At 40.0% G+C, this 22,905-nt stretch overlaps 1 protein-coding gene across 7 annotated transcripts in view; it reads right to left on the bottom strand.

Annotated features, from left to right (window-relative positions):
• LOC128688952 (BTB/POZ domain-containing protein 6) overlaps positions 1-22,905 on the bottom strand; it is a 189,176-nt gene that overhangs the window by 4,710 nt on the left and 161,561 nt on the right. For 6 of the 7 annotated variants that reach the window (XM_053777020.2, XM_053777018.1, XM_053777021.2 and 3 more), the window contains 2 exons: positions 22,061-22,337; positions 6,248-6,391 (listed from right to left, as the gene is read on the bottom strand). In XM_053777020.2, coding sequence (XP_053632995.1) covers positions 6,248-6,391; positions 22,061-22,337 — 421 coding nt within the window. The remainder of the gene's footprint in view (positions 1-6,247; positions 6,392-22,060; positions 22,338-22,905) is intronic. The other variant, XM_070085375.1, reaches the window with a different exon arrangement.

The following is a 22,905-nucleotide window of genomic DNA, read 5'->3' as shown; positions in this document are numbered from 1 at the left end:
ACACATTCCCAAACTCATCCACTAACCTTTGCAATTTTTCTTTAGAATCTCCCATAAGCACAGTATCATCAGCAAAAAGTAACTGTGTCAATTCCCATTTTGAATTTGATTCCCCAAAATTTAATCCCACCCCTCTCCCGAATACCCTAGCATTTACTTCCTTTACAACCCCATCTATAAATATATTAAACAACCATGGTGACATTACACATCCCTGTCTAAGACCTACTTTTACCGGGAAGTAGTCTCCCTCTCTTCTACACATCCTAACCTGAGCCTCACTATCCTCATAAAAACTCTTTACAGCATTTAATAACTTACCACCTATTCCATATACTTGCAACATCTGCCACATTGCTTCTCTATCCACTCTATCATATGCCTTTTCTAAATCCATAAATGCAATAAAAACTTCTCTGCCTTTATCTAAATACTGTTCACATATATGCTTCAATGTAAACACTTGATCTACACATCCCCTACCCACTCTGAAACCTTGCTCATCCGCAATCCTACATTCTGTCTTACCTCTAATTCTTTCAATTATAACCCTACCGTACACTTTTCCTGGTATACTCAGTAAACTTATTCCTCTGTAATTTTTAGTCTCTTTTGTCCCCTTTCCCTTTATATAAAGGGACTATACATGCTCTCCGCCAATCCCTAGGTACCTTCCCCTCTTTCATACATTTATTAAACAAAAGTACCAACCACTCCAACACTATATCCCCCCCTGCTTTTAACATTTCTGTCATGATCCCATCAGTTCCAGCTGCTTTACCCCCTTTCATTTTAAGTAATGCCTCACGTACCTCCCCCACACTTACATTCTGCTCTTCTTCACTCCTAAAAGATGGTATACCTCCCTGACCAGTGCATGAAATTACTGCCTCTGTTTCTTCCTTAACATTTAAAAGTTCCTCAAAATATTCTCGCCATCTACCTAATACCTCCATCTCCCCATCTACTAACTCCCCTACCCTGTTTTTAACTGACAAATCCATACTTTCCCTAGGCTTTCTTAACTTGTTTAACTCACTCCAAAATTTTTTCTTATTTTCATTAAAATTTCTTGACAGTGCCTCTCCCACTCTATCATCTGCTCTCCTTTTGCACTCTCTCACCACTCTCTTTACCTTTCTTTTACTCTCCATATACTCTGCTCTTCTTATAACACTTCTGCTTTGTAAAAACCTCTCATAAGCTACCTTTTTCTCTTTTATCACACCCTTTACTTCGTCATTCCACCAATCACTTCTCTTTCCTCCTGCCCCCACCCTCTTATAACCACAAACTTCTGCCCCACATTCTAATACTGCATTTTTAAAACTATTCCAACCCTCTTCAACCCCCCCCACTACTCATCTTTGCACTAGCCCACCTTTCTGCCAATAGTCGCTTATATCTCACCCGAACTTCCTCCTCCCTTAGTTTATACACTTTCACCTCCCTCTTACTTGTTGTTGCCACCTTCCTCTTTTCCCATCTACCTCTTACTCTAACTGTAGCTACAACTAAATAATGATCCGATATATCAGTTGCCCCTCTATAAACATGTACATCCTGGAGCCTACCCATCAACCTTTTATCCACCAATACATAATCTAATTAACTACTTTCATTACGTGCTACATCATACCTTGTATATTTATTTAACCTCTTTTTCATAAAATATGTATTACTTATTACCAAATCTCTTTCTACACATAGCTCAATTAAAGGCTCCCCATTTACATTTACCCCTGGCACCACAAATTTACCTACTACTCCCTCCATAACATTTTTTTCCCACTTTAGCATTGGAATCCCCAACCACCATTACTCTCACACTTGATTCAAAACTCCCCACGCATTCACTCAACATTTCCCAAAATCTCTCTCTCTCCTCTACACTTCTCTCTTCTCCAGGTGCATACACGCTTATTATAACCCACTTTTCACATCCAATCTTTATTTTACTCCACATAATCCTTGAATTAATACATTTATAGTCCCTCTTTTCCTCCCATAGCTTATCCTTCAACATTATTGCTACTCCTTCTTTAGCTCTAACTCTATTTGAAACCCCTGACCTAATCCCATTTATTCCTCTCCACTGAAACTCTCCCACCCCCTTCAGCTTTGTTTCACTTAAAGCCAGGACATCCAGCTTCTTCTCATTCATAACATCCACAATCATCTCTTTCTTATCATCTGCACAACATCCACGCACATTCAGACTTCCCACTTTGACAATTTTCTTCTTCTTATTCTTTTTAGTAATCGATACAGGAAAAGGGGTTACTAGCCCATTGTTCCCGGCATTTTAGTTGACTTTTACAACACGCATGGCTTACGGAGGAAAGATTCTTATTCCACTTCCCCATGGATATAAAAGGAAAAGTAATAAGACCAAAAACTATTAAGATAAAATCAAAGAAAACTCAGATGAGTGTGTATAAATAAATGTGTACATGTATGTGTAGTGTGACCTAAGTGTAAGTAGAAGTAGCAAGACATACCTGTAATCTTGCATATTTATGAGACAGGCAAAAGACATCAGCAATCCTACCATCATGTATAACAATCACAGGCTTTCGTTTTACACTCACTTGGCAGGACGGTAGTACCTCCCTGGGTGGTTGCTGTCTACCAACCTATATATATATATATATATATATATATATATATATATATATATATATATATATATATATATATATATATATATATATATATATATATATATATATATATATATATATATATATATATATATATATATATATATATATATATATATATATATATATATATATATATATATATATATATATATATATATATATATATATATATATATATATGAAATATAGGGAAGTACCACCTCTATAGCTGGAATGGGGACCCTCATCCTCAGAGAAGACAATAAACGTTCCTCAGGAAAAACTCAAGGTTCTCCCCGGAGCTGTTTGAATATTTTCTTCTCCTACCACCCCCTATATATATTATGCTCTATGTGAACATTTATTAATAAACAGAATACATTTACAGAATACATTTACAGAAAAAAACATGAACATGAATACAATGGCACAATGTATCAAAGATCATGAATTTCCTCCAGCTCCTCCGAGGCTGGACGCGAGCCAAGTATGCAGCAAGCATTTCCCCTCTGGATGGCTACGCTGAGGCGCTGGAACATGAAAGTGGCTGCCCTTGGGTCCCTGGTGGTGTCGATGAGTCTGGAACCCAATTCTTTAAGGAAACGTGTGGCATTTTTTTCCCATGATCCCAAGGTCTCTGATCCCACTGGGACAAACTGATACTGTTGGCTAATGTCCCTGTACTTGCTGGTCTTGTACTCCTCCCTGTGGTCAGCAGCTCCTCCCTGTCGCCCAACACTGTGATGGATATAGGTGTCAGCCAGTGTGGACACACAGGTATAGTCCCATGCTAAGAGCTTGCCATTCTTCCAAGGATAGATGGTGATCCCGTCGGGGCGGTTTGCTGGGTTGTGGGTATTGTTGGCTACTAGTGATCGGGGCTCCCTCTCGGCAGGGCATCCAGCTGTAGCAAGGGTTCTCTTAATGATGTCGTTGACCTCATTGTGTCTTGCATGCCAGCCCTTGGTTTTGGAACAGTTAAGACCATGTAGACCGTATTGGTCTGCTTGCACTTCGCCGCAAATACACGTATATTCTGTGTGAATTGGGGCAGCAAGGCGCAGAGCCATTGCAATACGGAGGGTCTTAGGGTCGAGTCGCGTTCCCATTGCCGATATGGGGACTGTTTGGAGGAAGTCCCCGGAGTGAGGTGCGCTCACAGCCTGGAGACGGGCAATCTCCCTATCTGATGTTCCAGCCCTGAGCATGTTGGCAAGCATCTTTTCAGCAATCGGGCCATCCCAGCTTGACTGTTTGTGAGCCAGTGCTGCACTAGGGTTTGGTGCTGGAGCAGCATGAGTCTCCCATTCGGTGATGGCACTGGCATAGCTAGGGTCTTCTATTCCTGCTGAGTCACTGAGGGTATCGGGAAGAATTTGTCTTATCAACTCGTTTGATGCTATGGAAGAGGATAGGAAAGCTGGTAGAGCAATCTGGGAGGATCTGCGTATTCCTAGCCCTCCAAGCCTGACCGGAAGTGAGGCTTGCAACCACTGTCCTTCGTCAAGGGAAAGATTCAATACACTCTCTACCATGGTCTTCAGGAGAGAGTCATATTCCTTGAGTTTTGGACTGCTGAAGGCTGGGGAGCATCTCAGAAAGTAGGTAAGTTTTGGGATTGACAGGCACCTGGTGAGTAGGTAGAAGGCATCGTGTGTGTCAATGTCTTTCATCCTGCTTTCCATCGTCCGGAGGTCTGAGACTTTTTTTTCTAGGATCAGATCGATGGCATTGGACCCAAGAGGAGCACCAAGGAGAGTGCTATTGGCTGGATCAATGGTTCGTGCTCCTGGTAAAACGGCGCTAATATTCTGGATCATCTGTTGATTGGTAGAAACTATTTCACATTTGGTGGGGTTTAAAGAAAGGCCCAGGCTTTCTCCCATGTCTTTAATTTTACTGATGTCCTCTAGGAGAGATTCTGTTATGCCAGCTAGGGTACCGTCGTCCAGGAACCAGATATATATATATATATATATATATATATATATATATATATATATATATATATATATATATATATATATATATATATATATATATATATATGTCGTGCCTAATATGTAAAACTGGTCAATTAGCAAGAACTCATTTAAAATTAAGTCCTTTCTAAAATTTTCTCTTATACGTTTAAAGATACATTTTTTCATTAATGTTAATGTAATTTTTTTTAATTTTGCACCAGAAGAATCTTAGAAAACTTACCTAACCTTATTATAACAAGTGCAATTTATTTTAGCCTAACCCAACTAAATATAATTTAGATTTGTTTACAATAATTTAATACTAAACAAACTCAGTGAAATATATTTTTTTCGTTAGGTTCAGAATGATTTTGGCGAAATTATTGCATACACAAATTTTCACTTGTCCTATATGGCAAGATGAACGTTGCTATTTAAGCCAAGATCGCAAGTTCTGTCTATTCGGCACGACATATATATATATATATATATATATATATATATATATATATATATATATATATATATATATATATATATATATATATATATATATATATATATATATATATATATATATATATATATATATATATATATATATATATATATATACATATATATATATATATATATATATATATATATATATATATATATATATATATATATATATATATAGTTATATATATATATATATATATATATATATATATATATATATATATATATATATATATATATATATATATATATATATATATATATATATATTATATATATATATATATATATATATATATATATATATATATATATATATATATATATATATATATATATATATATATATATATATATATAGTTATATATATTATCTCTCTCTCACACACACAAAAAAAGATGCGATAAAGCTCATGGAGCAGAGAGAGATTGGACCTAATAGCGACCAACGAAGATGCGGGGCGGAACCAGGAGCTGTGACTCGACCCCTGCAACCACAAATAGGTGATTACGCATAAACACACACACACACCAGTACGGAACCCACATCTGCGGGAAAGTGCAGAAATGTGCAGCAAGACTAGTGCCGAAGCTAAGGGAAATGTCCTATGAGGAGAGCTCAAAGGGATGTTAGGACGTATTTCTTGAGTCTTAGAATAGTCAGGACGTGGAACGTCCTGGAAAGCGGAGGGGTAGAAGAAGGATCAATACATAGTTTTAGGTAGAGGTACGATAAGGCTCTCGAAGCCAGAAAAGAGTAAATCTAGTAGCGACCAGCCAAGTGATGAGGGGTCAGCTCGACCCCTGCAACCACACATTAGTGAACACACACACACACACACACACACACACACACACACACACACACACACACACACACACACACACACACACACACACACACACACACACACACACACACACACACACACACACACACACACACACACACACACACAAACACACACACACACACACACACACACACACACACACATACACACACACACACACACACACACAACCAGCACGCACAAACACAGCGACACATGTATGCACACACCGACGCACACATATTGGGCCAGAACCTCTGAATCGACCCTTGCAATCACTTAGAGAAACTGGCTGACCGACCTGCACGTCCTCTGCTCCACCCTCCAGCTGGACCTTGACAGCCAGGAGGACAATGTTGTCTGAAGGAAGGAGATGGAACTGGTAGGTGGGCTCCCTCAGCCACGTCTTGTTAACTCCTTCACACAAGACGGTGCGCATCTGTTCCTGGGGCGAGGTGACGAAAAGTTAATAGATTAGACACATATGCAACACTTGGGTATCTTTACTCTGGAAATGTTTCACCACACAGTAACTTCCTCAGGCAAATCCAGAGAAGATTGGTTGAAGATCAGGAGGAGTTTGAGGTAATCAGTCAAGATATCTTGGATAAATCTACAGATGGATGTAGGTCACGCCTATAGGTTAGGCAAGCATCGAATTCCGTGTATCAAGATGCCAAGATGTTGCTGTGTCTGACAAGATTGTAGATAAATGGTTCAGTGAACCGACAGGTTCTCTGAATCATTGATCTACATGGCGAAAAGTGTAATGATGAATTATGCGAGGTTTGAGAGGGCAGGGAGAGAAATGACGATAGGAGGAGGGAAAGGGGTTAGGAATATGTACATACTCTAAATCAAACTCTTGTTTACTTGCATATCTTAGCTTAATTCTTACTACAGCTTTAATGACATGCACGCACCCAAACCCACTCATCCACGCAAGTACTCACCCACTCACTCGCGTGTGCAACCAGCAACGTTTACAAGCAAGCTAGCTAAATAAATAGGGTTCTATCTCCGGTTGTAAGTATATTTACTCAAAAACCACTTGTTTCGGTAGATATATATATATATATATATATATATATATATATATATATATATATATATATATATATATATATATATATATATATATATATATATATATATATATATGTATGTATGTATATATATATATATATATATATATATATATATATATATATATATATATATATATATATATATATATATATATGTATATATATATATATATTATTTTTATATATATATATATATATATATATATAAGTAGTCAACTTTTCTTCTGGGGGAGGAACTTCCGGTTTGGGCCTTTCACTGGGCGAGGAACTTCCGGTTTAGGCCTTCCACTGAGCGAGGTATCCGGTCTAGGACCAGCAGCTGGAGGGTCACCTTTTCACACCTAGGTGTTACTTCCGGTTTTGACCATGACCTCGCCCTCGAGACTACCTCACCCTTGACCCCCCAACCAATACCCCCACCCCCACGACCCCCCGCCTTGCGACCCCACCGTCGCGCCGCGCGCCCGCGCACCCGCGCGCCCCCCCCGCCGCCCCGCGCGCCCGCGCCCCGCGCGCCGCCCGCCCCGCGCCCCGCGCGCCCCGCCCCACCCCGCGCGCCCGCCCGCGCCCCTTCGCGCCTTCTGCTGCGCCTTCTGCAGCGTCGTCCGGATCGCCCCCGCGCCTCGAATTTTTTTCCGATTTTTTTCGAATTTTTTTTGAATTTCATTTTCTTGTGCTCTCCATCTCCTTGGATCAAGGTTTTTTGGATTGCCCCTCCTTCCACCCCCCATCCCCAAAAAATTTCTCAATATTACCAAGTTTTTGCATTCCCCCCTATGGGGGTTTCTCCATCTCCTCGGATCAAATTTTTTGAGGTTCCCCCTCTCACTTTCACCCCCATCCCAAAATTTCTCAATATTACCAAGTTTTTGGATCCCCCCTATGGGTTTTTCGAAATTCTCCATCTCCTCAGATCAAATTTTTAAGGTTCCCCCTCCCACTTTCACCCCCCAATCCCAAAAATTTCTCGATAATACAAGTTTTGGATTCCCCCCTATGGGGGTTTTGAATTTCTTATGATCACCTTGGATCAAATTTTTGGATTACCCCTCCCACTTTCACCCACCCCCCACCTCAAATTTCTCGATAATACAAGTTTTGGATTCCCCCCTATGGGGTTTTCGAAATTCTCCAATTCCTCGGATCAAGTTTTTTGGATACCCCTCCTTTCACCCCCCCATCCCCAAATTTTCTCGATAATACAAGTTTTGGATACTCCCCCCTATGAGGTTCTCAATATCAAAGTCTCCACTTCCTCGGATCCCCCTCCCACTTTCACTCCCACCTCAAATTTCTCGACAATACCAAGACTCCATCTCCTCGGATCGAGTTTTTTGGATCCTCCCTATGGGTTTTCGAAATTCTCCATCTCCTTGGATCAAATTTTTGGATTACCCCTCACACTTTCACTCCCACCCCAAAATTTCTCGATAATACAAGTTTTTGGATTCCCCCCCTATGGGGTTTTCGAAATTCTCCATCTCCTTGGATCAAGGTTTTTGGAATCCCCCCTCTGGGGGTAAGCATTCAAATGAACTCCTCCTATGGGGGCATGCTTACTACAGGTCTAAACATCTTCCCCTTATTATTTTAAAATGAACTAAAAGTTTCCTCTCATTAAGTCAAATGAACTAAAAGTTTCCTCTCATTAAGTTAAAATGAACTAAAAAAAAGCGTTTACTCGGCGGTCAGTGACGTCACGCGCACACAGGTTGAATCAGGTCGGTCCTTTTAGTTCATTCAAGATAATAAGGGAACATAGTAGTGACGTCACGTGATGACCGCGCACACAGGTTGAATCTTGTCTACCCTTTTACCCACCCTCCCAAACCCTCACACTCCAACCATCACCTCACAATTTTCACTCATAACCCCCAATTTTTCTCGTTTTAACCCTTTTAGTTCATTAAAGTTAATAAGGGGACACATGCATCAGAAAGTCACCACATCGCTTACATCCACTTTCGTTAAATTCACTACTCACAATTTTACATATTACGAAGTTAAATACGCACTTTTACTTTTGAACATCTTCAAAACACTCTCATAAATCATTTGAATACTCACAAAAAATACCTTTATACATTTCCAAACAACACTGAATTACTCCAAAAACATCATTCGAACACCCCCAAATCACCTCTGAATACTCCCAGAACACCTTCATAAGTACTCTTGCACATCATTTGAACACCTTCATAAGTACTCTCATAATCATTTGTACACCTTCAAAACACCTTTGAATACTCACATAAACACCCTTGAACACCTTCAAAACACCTTCAAAGCACTCTCATAATCATTTGAACACCTTCAAAACACCCTTGAACACCTTCAAAACACCCTTGATCACCTTCAAAAAAAAACAACATTTGAACACACTCAAAACACCTTTGAACACCTTTGAACATTTCCAAACAACACTGAAACACTTCCAAAAAACACAATTTGAGTACTCCCAATTACACCACTGATTACTACTAAAACACCGCTGAATTCAATCAAAACACCCTTCAACACCTTCAAACACCCTTGAACACCTTCAAAACACTCTTGAACACCTTCAAAAACACCTTTGAACATTTCCAAAACACTATTTGAGTACTCCCAATTACACCACTGAATACTACTAAAACACCGATGAATTCAATCAAAACACCCTTCAACACCTTCAAAACACCTTTGAACACCTTTGAATACTCACATAAACACCCTTGAACACCTTCAAAACACCTTTGAATAACCTCAAAACACCTTTGAACACCTTCAAAACACCCTTGAACACCTTCAAAACACCTTTGAATAACCTCAAAACACCTTTGAACACCTTCAAAACACCCTTGAACACCTTCAAAAACAACATTTGAACACACTCAAAACACCTTTGAACATTTCCAAAACACTATTTGAGTACTCCCAAATAAGATTTGACATCTCTAATTTATCTGCACTTTCATTAAATTACAACTCATCCCTCAGTCTCCAGACTAGGCATTTTCTCGTTTTTTACCCTTTTAGTTCATTAAAGTTATTAAGGGGACACAATACATCAGAAAAAAGTCACAAAAACTAACTCAAACACTTTACTTTGAACACCCCCAAAAACACTCTCATAATCATTTGAATACTCACATAAACACCCTTGAACACCTTCAAACACCTTTGAATATCGTTTTTAAACTAATTTCATCACAACCCACTTATATCATCTTTTTCGGTAACTCTAATTCGACAACAACACCCACAACACCCACATCCCACAACACCCATGAACATTTCCAAAACACTATTTGAGTACTCCCAATTACACCACTGATTACTACTAAAACACCGCTGAATTCAATCAAAACGCCCTTCAACACCTTCAAACTCCCTTGAACACCTTCAAAACACTCTTGAACACTTTCAAAAACACCTTTGAACATTTCCAATCAACACTGAAACACTTCCAAAAAACACAATTTGAGTACTCCCAATTACACCACTGAATACTACTAAAACACCGCTGAATTCAATCAAAACACCCTTCAACACCTTCAAAACACCTTTGAACACCTTCAAAACACCTTTGACACCTTCAAAACACTCTTGAACACCTTCAGAAAACACCTTCGAACATTTCCAATCAACACTGAAACACTTCCATACCCAACTATTGCGACATGTTTTCAACACCCCCTCCATTCTTTTTCCAATATATCATAACTTTTCAATTCTATAATTTCTTTTTAAAATATTCACACATTACCTTTATATTCAGTAAAATCTCTCCATATTTCTAATTACAACCCTCCCCATACCCCTCTCCATCTCACCCGCATTCTTCACATCCACTCACCCATCTCCCAACATACCTCTTCTGAACACACACACAAAAAAATCACATTTCACATCCACAAATGCATCTCAAATCCACTAAAATCACTGTAACCAAGATATTCACACACACACACCTTACCTAACCTAACCTAACCTAACCTAACCTAACCTAGCCTAACCTAACCTAACCTAACCTAACCTAACCTAACCTAACCTGTCCTAACCTAACCTAACCTAACCTAACCGAACCTACCCTAACCTAATTTAACCTAACCTAACCTTACCGAACCTACCCTAACCTAACTTAACCTAACCTAACCTATCCTAACCTTACCGAACCTACCCTAACCTAACCTTACCTAACATAACCTACCCTAACCTAACCTAACTTTACCTAACCTAACCTAACCAAACCTACCCTAACCTAACTTAACCTATCCTAACCTTACCTAACTTATCCTAACCTAACCTAACTCCCCATACCCCTCTCCATCTCACCCGCATTTCTTCACATCCACTCACCCATCTCCCAACATACCTCTTCTGAACACACACACAAAAAAATCACATTTCACATCCACAAATGCATCTCAAATCCACTAAAATCACTGTAACCAAGATATTCACACACACACACCTTACCTAACCTAACCTTACCTAACCTAACCTACCCTAACCTAACTTAACCTAACATAACCTAACCTAACCTTACCTAACCTAACCTAACCTTACCTAACCTAACCTTACCTAACCTACCCTAACCTAACCTTACCTAACCTAACCTAGCCTAACCTAACCTATCTTAACCTTACCTAACCTAACCTTACCTAACATAACCTAACTTAACCTAACCGAACCTAACCTAACCTTACCTAACTTATCCTAACCTAACCTACCCTAACCTAACCTACCCTAACCTGTCCTAACCTAACCTAACCTAACCTAACCTAACCTAACCGAACCTACCCTAACCTAATTTAACCTAACCTAACCTTACCGAACCTACGCTAACCTAACTTAACCTAACCTAACCTATCCTAACCTTACCGAACCTACCCTAACCTAACCTTACCTAACATAACCTAGCCTAACCTAACCTAACTTTACCTAACCTAACCTAACCTAACCAAACCTACCCTAACCTAACTTAACCTATCCTAACCTTACCTAACTTATCCTAACCTAACCTAACCTAACCTTACCTAACATAATCTAACCTATCTTATCCTAATCCAACCTAACCTAACCTTACCTAACCTATCTTATCCTAATCTAACCTTGCCTAACCATTACCTAACCTAACCTAACCTATCTTATCCTAATCCAACCTAACCTAGCCGAACCTATCCTAAAATATATTGGAACACCCCCAAAACACTATTTGAGTACTCCAGAATTACTTTGAACGACTCCATTTTGGATATATCCAAATTAGTTTTGAAAACTTTATCGTAAAATCGAACATTATTTTCTTGTTGGTAAAACACACTCAATGGTAGAAATATTTACTCGATTTCCGAATAGAAGCACTGTCCTCGCTCTGAGAGACTCATTGTGGGTCACCCCAACACATGGTGTAATGCGCTTCACACCCAAGGTAGAACATAACACCTGCGTCAACTCAGGACAGACAGGCGCCATGTAATGCGGGTAACATCCAAGGTAGAAAATCATCTCTTTCCAGACCAACTGTCTATCCTAACCTAACCTAACCTAACCTAACCTAATTCCTAACCTAACCTAACCTCACCTAACCGAACCTAACCTAACTCCATCAATCACCTCTATCCTAACCTAACCTAACCTAACCTAACCCAACCTAACTCCATCAAACACCTCTAACCTAACCTAACCTAACCTATCCTAACCTAACCTAACTCCATCAAACACCTCGAATACTACCTAACTTAATCTAACCTAACCTTACCTAACCTACCGAACCTAACCTAACCTAACCTAACCTATCCTAACCCGTCCCAACCTAACCTAACCTAACCTAACCTAACCTAACCTAACCTAACCTAACTTATCCTAACCTAACCTATCCTAACCTAACCTAAACACTGACTAACTTTGAACCAACTCTGAACACCACTGATCTTCTTCAAAAAAATGCTCTGCACATCATTTGAACACCTTCAAAAAAAAACACCATCAAACACCTCCGAATACTCCCAAAAAAACACTACTGATTACTACCAAATCACCACTGAATACTACCAATCACCGTCAAAATCACCAGAAAACTAAGTTTAACATCACCATCTAACATCCTTTTTATAGAAATCCCCTCAAATCACTATAACCAAGAACTCCCTCCCCATTTGGCGCATAAAAAAAAAAAGCATGAACACAAACCTAATACGCAAACACTTAGTACATGATCACCATCAACTGAAAACATATCTTATACACACACATAATATAAGACAATCACCAACTACAATCACCCATGTTCACTTACCTCAAAATCACTAATATCACAGAAAACAATAATTTTTATAAACATTTCACACACACACACACAAAAAAAAAAATCATATTTGACAATATCTAAGCGCACTCACCTCACTACCACCAACACACGATGTCTCACCTCACAGGACCGACGAGGTCACCTCCAGTGACGTCACACTCCCATTGTGTTACTTGGTGGTTGGTAACATCACACCTAACCCCCTTGTTTCAACCTGTTGTACCCTACATTATCTAAGAACACTATATCCAAGACGATTACCAGATTTTATGATCCCCAACACCAAGATCACAGAAAACACACATTTTTATAATTATTCACACAAAAATCACGATCACCAATTCCATATCATGTTTACCGTCATCTATCAACACTAATCACCAAGATCACCAAAAAATCTAAGATCATGCATCTCAAAACTACTATGATCACTGAAAACACTTATTTTTTTAAACATTCGCACAAAAATAAGACATACACAAAAATACCACAACACTTCCACCAACATCTATAACATAACATGAGCACTATAACATATCACTATCACAAAAAAAAATAATACACAAACACCCACATATTATACATTTCAATTGGAAATTTAAGACATGAGACATACACACCAAATCTAAGACATTCACCTCCAACTAAGACATACACATCACCCTTAAAACTTCCTTCCTTATTCATTCCGCATATCTCCTAGAGCTGTTTTAACCCCGACGGTTCCATCACGACGTAGGAGCCAGAGGAACCATCACCACTCCAACACCACCTACTACACTCTGGCTCCTACGTCGTGGTGGATCCGTCGGGGTTAAAACAGCTCTAGGAGATATGCGGAATGAATAAGGAAGGAAGTTTTAAGGGTGATGTGTATGTCTTAGTTGGAGGTGAATGTCTTAGATTTGGTGTGTATGTCTCATGTCTTAAATTTCCAATTGAAATGTATAATATGTGGGTGTTTGTGTATTATTTTTTTGTGATAGTGATATGTTATAGTGCTCATGTTATGTTATAGATGTTGGTGGAAGTGTTGTGGTATTTTTGTGTATGTCTTATTTTTGTGCGAATGTTAAGATAGGTTAGGTTAGGCTAGGTTAGGTTAGGTAAGGTTAGGTTAGGGTAGGTTAGGTTAGGTTAGGTTAGGTTAGGTTAGGTTAGGTTGGGTTAGGTTAGGTTAGGTTAGGTTAGGATAGAGGTGATTGATGGAGTTAGGTTAGGTTCGGTTAGGTGAGGTTAGGTTAGGTTAGGAATTAGGTTAGGTTAGGTTAGGTTAGGTTAGGATAGACAGTTGGTCTGGAAAGAGATGATTTTCTACCTTGGATGTTACCCGCATTACATGGCGCCTGTCTGTCCTGAGTTGACGCAGGTGTTATGTTCTACCTTGGGTGTGAAGCGCATTACACCATGTGTTGGGGTGACCCACAATGAGTCTCTCAGAGCGAGGACAGTGCTTCTATTCGGAAATCGAGTAAATATTTCTACCATTGAGTGTGTTTTACCAACAAGAAAATAATGTTCGATTTTACGATAAAGTTTTCAAAACTAATTTGGATATATCCAAAATGGAGTCGTTCAAAGTAATTCTGGAGTACTCAAATAGTGTTTTGGGGGTGTTCCAATATATTTTAGGATAGGTTCGGCTAGGTTAGGTTGGATTAGGATAAGATAGGTTAGGTTAGGTTAGGTAATGGTTAGGCAAGGTTAGATTAGGATAAGATAGGTTAGGTAAGGTTAGGTTAGGTTGGATTAGGATAAGATAGGTTAGATTATGTTAGGTAAGGTTAGGTTAGGTTAGGTTAGGATAAGTTAGGTAAGGTTAGGATAGGTTAAGTTAGGTTAGGGTAGGTTTGGTTAGGTTAGGTTAGGTTAGGTAAAGTTAGGTTAGGTTAGGCTAGGTTATGTTAGGTAAGGTTAGGTTAGGGTAGGTTCGGTAAGGTTAGGATAGGTTAGGTTAGGTTAAGTTAGGTTAGCGTAGGTTCGGTAAGGTTAGGTTAGGTTAAATTAGGTTAGGGTAGGTTCGGTTAGGTTAGGTTAGGTTAGGTTAGGTTAGGTTAGGACAGGTTAGGGTAGGTTAGGTTAGGGTAGGTTAGGTTAGGATAAGTTAGGTAAGGTTAGGTTAGGTTCGGTTAGGTTAAGTTAGGTTATGTTAGGTAAGGTTAGGTTAGGTAAGGTTAAGATAGGTTAGGTTAGGCTAGGTTAGGTTAGGTAAGGTTAGGTTAGGGTAGGTTAGGTAAGGTTAGGTTAGGTAAGGTTAGGTTAGGTTAGGTAAGGTTAGGTTAGGTTATGTTAGGTTAAGTTAGGTTAGGGTAGGTTAGGTTAGGTAAGGTTAGGTTAGGTAAGGTGTGTGTGTGTGAATATCTTGGTTACAGTGATTTTAGTGGATTTGAGATGCATTTGTGGATGTGAAATGTGATTTTTTTGTGTGTGTGTTCAGAAGAGGTATGTTGGGAGATGGGTGAGTGGATGTGAAGAAATGCGGGTGAGATGGAGAGGGGTATGGGGAGTTAGGTTAGGTTAGGATAAGTTAGGTAAGGTTAGGATAGGTTAAGTTAGGTTAGGGTAGGTTTGGTTAGGTTAGGTTAGGTAAAGTTAGGTTAGGTTAGGGTAGGTTATGTTAGGTAAGGTTAGGTTAGGGTAGGTTCGGTAAGGTTAGGATAGGTTAGGTTAGGTTAAGTTAGGTTAGGGTAGGTTCGGTAAGGTTAGGTTAGGTTAAATTAGGTTAGGGTAGGTTCGGTTAGGTTAGGTTAGGTTAGGTTAGGACAGGTTAGGTTAGGTTAGGTTAGGTTAGGTTAGGTTAGGTTAGGCTAGGTTAGGTTAGGTTAGGTTAGGTTAGGTTAGGTAAGGTGTGTGTGTGTGAATATCTTGGTTACAGTGATTTTAGTGGATTTGAGATGCATTTGTGGATGTGAAATGTGATTTTTTTGTGTGTGTGTTCAGAAGAGGTATGTTGGGAGATGGGTGAGTGGATGTGAAGAATGCGGGTGAGATGGAGAGGGGTATGGGGAGGGTTGTAATTAGAAATATGGAGAGATTTTACTGAATATAAAGGTAATGTGTGAATATTTTAAAAAGAAATTATAGAATTGAAAAGTTATGATATATTGGAAAAAGAATGGAGGGGGTGTTGAAAACATGTCGCAATAGTTGGGTATGGAAGTGTTTCAGTGTTGATTGGAAATGTTCGAAGGTGTTTTCTGAAGGTGTTCAAGAGTGTTTTGAAGGTGTCAAAGGTGTTTTGAAGGTGTTCAAAGGTGTTTTGAAGGTGTTGAAGGGTGTTTTGATTGAATTCAGCGGTGTTTTAGTAGTATTCAGTGGTGTAATTGGGAGTACTCAAATTGTGTTTTTTGGAAGTGTTTCAGTGTTGATTGGAAATGTTCAAAGGTGTTTTTGAAAGTGTTCAAGAGTGTTTTGAAGGTGTTCAAGGGAGTTTGAAGGTGTTGAAGGGCGTTTTGATTGAATTCAGCGGTGTTTTAGTAGTAATCAGTGGTGTAATTGGGAGTACTCAAATAGTGTTTTGGAAATGTTCATGGGTGTTGTGGGATGTGGGTGTTGTGGGTGTTGTTGTCGAATTAGAGTTACCGAAAAAGATGATATAAGTGGGTTGTGATGAAATTAGTTTAAAAACGATATTCAAAGGTGTTTGAAGGTGTTCAAGGGTGTTTATGTGAGTATTCAAATGATTATGAGAGTGTTTTTGGGGGTGTTCAAAGTAAAGTGTTTGAGTTAGTTTTTGTGACTTTTTTCTGATGTATTGTGTCCCCTTAATAACTTTAATGAACTAAAAGGGTAAAAAACGAGAAAATGCCTAGTCTGGAGACTGAGGGATGAGTTGTAATTTAATGAAAGTGCAGATAAATTAGAGATGTCAAATCTTATTTGGGAGTACTCAAATAGTGTTTTGGAAATGTTCAAAGGTGTTTTGAGTGTGTTCAAATGTTGTTTTTGAAGGTGTTCAAGGGTGTTTTGAAGGTGTTCAAAGGTGTTTTGAGGTTATTCAAAGGTGTTTTGAAGGTGTTCAAGGGTGTTTTGAAGGTGTTCAAAGGTGTTTTGAGGTTATTCAAAGGTGTTTTGAAGGTGTTCAAGGGTGTTTATGTGAGTATTCAAAGGTGTTCAAAGGTGTTTTGAAGGTGTTGAAGGGTGTTTTGATTGAATTCATCGGTGTTTTAGTAGTATTCAGTGGTGTAATTGGGAGTACTCAAATAGTGTTTTGGAAATGTTCAAAGGTGTTTTTGAAGGTGTTCAAGAGTGTTTTGAAGGTGTTCAAGGGTGTTTGAAGGTGTTGAAGGGTGTTTTGATTGAATTCAGCGGTGTTTTAGTAGTAATCAGTGGTGTAATTGGGAGTACTCAAATTGTGTTTTTTGGAAGTGTTTCAGTGTTGTTTGGAAATGTTCAAAGGTGTTCAAAGGTGTTTTGAGTGTGTTCAAATGTTGTTTTTTTTTGAAGGTGATCAAGGGTGTTTTGAAGGTGTTCAAGGGTGTTTTGAAGGTGTTCAAATGATTATGAGAGTGCTTTGAAGGTGTTTTGAAGGTGTTCAAGGGTGTTTATGTGAGTATTCAAAGGTGTTTTGAAGGTGTACAAATGATTATGAGAGTACTTATGAAGGTGTTCAAATGATGTGCAAGAGTACTTATGAAGGTGTTCTGGGAGTATTCAGAGGTGATTTGGGGGTGTTCGAATGATGTTTTTGGAGTAATTCAGTGTTGTTTGGAAATGTATAAAGGTATTTTTTGTGAGTATTCAAATGATTTATGAGAGTGTTTTGAAGATGTTCAAAAGTAAAAGTGCGTATTTAACTTCGTAATATGTAAAATTGTGAGTAGTGAATTTAACGAAAGTGGATGTAAGCGATGTGGTGACTTTCTGATGCATGTGTCCCCTTATTAACTTTAATGAACTAAAAGGGTTAAAACGAGAAAAATTGGGGGTTATGAGTGAAAATTGTGAGGTGATGGTTGGAGTGTGAGGGTTTGGGAGGGTGGGTAAAAGGGTAGACAAGATTCAACCTGTGTGCGCGGTCATCACGTGACGTCACTACTATGTTCCCTTATTATCTTGAATGAACTAAAAGGACCGACCTGATTCAACCTGTGTGCGCGTGACGTCACTGACCGCCGAGTAAACGCTTTTTTTTAGTTCATTTTAACTTAATGAGAGGAAACTTTTAGTTCATTTGACTTAATGAGAGGAAACTTTTAGTTCATTTTAAAATAATAAGGGGAAGATGTTTAGACCTGTAGTAAGCATGCCCCCATAGGAGGAGTTCATTTGAATGCTTACCCCCAGAGGGGGGATTCCAAAAACCTTGATCCAAGGAGATGGAGAATTTCGAAAACCCCATAGGGGGGGAATCCAAAAACTTGTATTATCGAGAAATTTTGGGGTGGGAGTGAAAGTGTGAGGGGTAATCCAAAAATTTGATCCAAGGAGATGGAGAATTTCGAAAACCCATAGGGAGGATCCAAAAAACTCGATCCGAGGAGATGGAGTCTTGGTATTGTCGAGAAATTTGAGGTGGGAGTGAAAGTGGGAGGGGGATCCGAGGAAGTGGAGACTTTGATATTGAGAACCTCATAGGGGGGAGTATCCAAAACTTGTATTATCGAGAAAATTTGGGGATGGGGGGGTGAAAGGAGGGGTATCCAAAAAACTTGATCCGAGGAGATGGAGAATTTCGAAAAACCCCATAGGGAGGAATCCAAAAAACTTGTATTATCGAGAAATTTGAGGTGGGGGGCGGGCGAAAGTGGGAGGGGTAATCCAAAAATTTGATCCAAGGTGATCATAAGAAATTCAAAACCCCCATAGGGGGGAATCCAAAACTTGTATTATCGAGAAATTTTTGGGATTGGGGGGTGAAAGTGGGAGGGGGAACCTTAAAAATTTGATCTGAGGAGATGGAGAATTTCGAAAAACCCATAGGGGGGATCCAAAAACTTGGTAATATTGAGAAATTTTGGGATGGGGGTGAAAGTGAGAGGGGGAACCTCAAAAAATTTGATCCGAGGAGATGGAGAAACCCCCATAGGGGGGAATGCAAAAACTTGGTAATATTGAGAAATTTTTTGGGGATGGGGGGTGGAAGGAGGGGCAATCCAAAAAACCTTGATCCAAGGAGATGGAGAGCACAAGAAAATGAAATTCAAAAAAAATTCGAAAAAAATCGGAAAAAAATTCGAGGCGCGGGGGCGATCCGGACGACGCTGCAGAAGGCGCAGCAGAAGGCGCGAAGGGGCGCGGGCGGGGCGCGCGGGGTGGGGCGGGGCGCGCGGGGCGGCGGGGCGGGGCGCGCGGGGCGCGGGCGCGCGGGGCGGCGGGGCGGGGCGCGCGGGCGCGCGGGGCGCGCGGCGCGACGGCGGGGTCGCAAGGCGGGGGGTCGTGGGGGTGGGGGTATTGGTTGGGGGGTCAAGGGTGAGGTAGTCTCGAGGGCGAGGTCATGGTCAAAACCGGAAGTAACACCTAGGTGTGAAAAGGTGACCCTCCAGCTGCTGGTCCTAGACCGGATACCTCGCTCAGTGGAAGGCCTAAACCGGAAGTTCCTCGCCCAGTGAAAGGCCCAAACCGGAAGTTCCTCCCCCAGAAGAAAAGTTGACTACTTATATATATATATATATATATATATATATATATATATATATACATATATATATATATATATATATATATATATATATATATATATATATATATATATATATATATATATATATATATATATATATATAAACCATACCACGGGCGGGGATAGAACCCGCAATCAGAGAGTCTCAAAACTCTAGACCAGCATAGGCACCAGTGGTGCCTATGCTAACCATCCTATGGCGTAGAAATATACCTAGTTGGACGATTCTTACTGTGGCTAGCTGGTCCAGTGGCTAACGCGATGGTCTGGAGTTTCGAGACTCTCTGATCGCGGGTTCTATCCCCACCCGTGGTATGATTTGTTTGCAATCGTGTCATTACGATTTCGTGAGTCATGGTGACGACTTTGAGGGGACTTGAGTTAGAGTTCGTCACGGCCACGCTAGCTGGAGATTCGTCTGTAAAAACTTGCATTTGTGGTCACAGTGGTGCCTATGCTAACCTTCCTATACTGTAGAAATGTACCTAGTTGGACGAATCTTATAGTGGCTAACACGACGGTCTACTCTCTGGTCGCGGGTTCTATTCCCGCCCGTGAGTCATATATATATATATATATATATATATATATATATATATATATATATATATATATATATATATATATATCTTCTTTCAACAAACCGGCCGTATCCCACCAAGGCAGGGTAGCCCAAAAAGAAAAACAAAAGTTTCTCTTTATAACTTTAGTAATGTTTACAGGAGGAATTACTAGCCCCTTGCTCCCGGCATTTTAGTCGCCTCTTACGACACGCATGGCTTACGGAGGAAGAATTCTGTTCCACTTCCTCATGGAAGATCTCTGCCTGTCTCGCCTACATATTTCTTGGAACAGAATTCACAGGGGATAGTTTAGACGCCTGCTGTGGAAGTTAGACGTGTGGGGCTGCGTTTCGTAGTGAGGTCTTTGATAGATGATGTGTTTATGGTGGAAACGTTGATGTTACTTTTAGCAAGTGCCCGGCGAGTATTCGTGGCAACATCACCACATGGGAGCACTATGTACTGCTTAGAGGGCTGTTCCATGGGCGGTTTGTTGAGGAGAGCTTGTGCCTTGAGTCTGCAATCTCGGATGAAGAAAGATGGAAACTGTGGCAAGACTTATTTTTATCGTTTTATTTATTTATGTAAAGCGCTAAGCTTGCATGGATCATTCAGTGAAAGTAGTAGTAAAGGATCTATCCTTCATCCTCTGTCTTCTAATTGCAAGACTCACGAAATCGTAAAGACACGATTGAAACAAACCATACCACGGGCGGGGATAGAACCCGCGATCAGAGTCACAAAACTACGGACCGTCGCGCTTGCCACTGGGCCAGTTGGCTACAAGGAGAGTTGTCCAACTAGGTATATTTATACACCATAGGAAGGTAAGCATAGGCACCATTGTGACCACAAATGCAAGTTTTTACAGACGAATCTCCTGCCAGCGTCGCCGTGACTAGCTCTAGCTCATGTCCTCTCAAAGCCGTCAACATGACACGAAGTCGTAATGACACGATTGCAAACAAACCATGCCACGGGCGGGGATATAACCCGCCAGCCAGCTGGCCCAGTGGCTAGCGCGTCAGTCTGGAGTTTTGTGACTCTCTGATCGCGGGTTCTGTCCCCGCCCGTGGAGTGGTTTGTTTACTAATTGCAAGACAGAAGTGCTACTTAGTTATTATGCAAGTTATATTTGCATAATTCCCAGGCCCAGTGGGCCCTGCATACAGGAAACAAATTAAACAGGAATCTACCGGCGAATATCTTTCACATCTTGGGAAAATTCTTCAGTCTTTTGATGTTAACACTTTTATGGAATTTTAACCGATGCTGATTATTTTAACTTGGTCTAACAGTACTCATTTGTGTTCTGTGCGTCATTCATGGTAGTAACTTCTGTTTTTCTTATGTGTTGTATTTATTTTTGCTGCCAAGTGCACTAAATGTTCTACACGGTCAAAGCGCACTTTGATATACAAAACTGCAGTCCTACCCACATACTTTTCTTAATGATGATGGAATATGGTAAGCTTGTGAAGCTCTCATCGCACTGGCTATAAATTAGAGAGGTAGCGGTGTTTACCCGTTGTGACGTGACCCTCACCTTCGTGATGAGTGAGGCTCTGCTCTCCCTGCTGGTGTTGATCTGCAGCGATTTGCCCAAAGGGGAATGGTGTCCCGGATCGCTCTGCGGCTTGGCTATTTGTTTCAGCACATACACATTCTCCTCCGGCGTCAGCACATCGGTGGTCAGCACGTTCTGCACAAACTCGTCGGAGGTCATGGTAAAAAAGCGTATCAGAGGTAGGAAGTGTGTAATTTCTTGGCGGAGGGCCGACGGTTTCAGGGGCTTCCCTTGGAGCTTCAGCTGAGCTTGACCCCTGAAATGTAAATAAGTAACTCACTTTTCTTGCCTGTGTAGGTCATATACGTGAGAACAATTCGCATATTTATTTCATAATTTAGCAAAAGATGTGGAAAGTATAATAACATACCCTTTATTACTAGAAATGATTAGGGTAAATAAACGCTGATTGTTTCATTGGAGAATAATCGCAGTGAGGATAATGGTTATATGTACAGATTTGTCACTTTGTCTAAACGTTTTACAGTTATGTTTATTTGAGCCCTTGCTTTACAAAAATGCTTAGAATATTTTATACAAAGGTAGAATGTTTTACCTGGGACTGGGAAAATCAAGACTCTGACTTATAAACCCTGATCCCTCGAACATAAATTTTTTTAGATAGTTGAAATATGGCTAGAACAATGACAACGGCTGCTTATTCAGAACGATAAGGAAATGACTGGTTCCAGTAAAAGCTTTTATTGAGACAACGGTTCGATCTATGTAGAGCTTATATCATGACTTGTTACAGTTCTACACAGAGCTAAACTTTCTCCCAATAAAAGCTGTCCTGCAACATGTTTTTTTCTTCGCGACTGTGA

This window comes from Cherax quadricarinatus, chromosome 16 (assembly GCF_038502225.1).
Source record: "Cherax quadricarinatus isolate ZL_2023a chromosome 16, ASM3850222v1, whole genome shotgun sequence".
NCBI lineage: Eukaryota > Metazoa > Arthropoda > Malacostraca > Decapoda > Parastacidae > Cherax > Cherax quadricarinatus.
The sequence above is the reverse complement of the archived record's forward strand: the minus strand, read 5'-3'. Positions and strand labels throughout refer to the sequence as shown.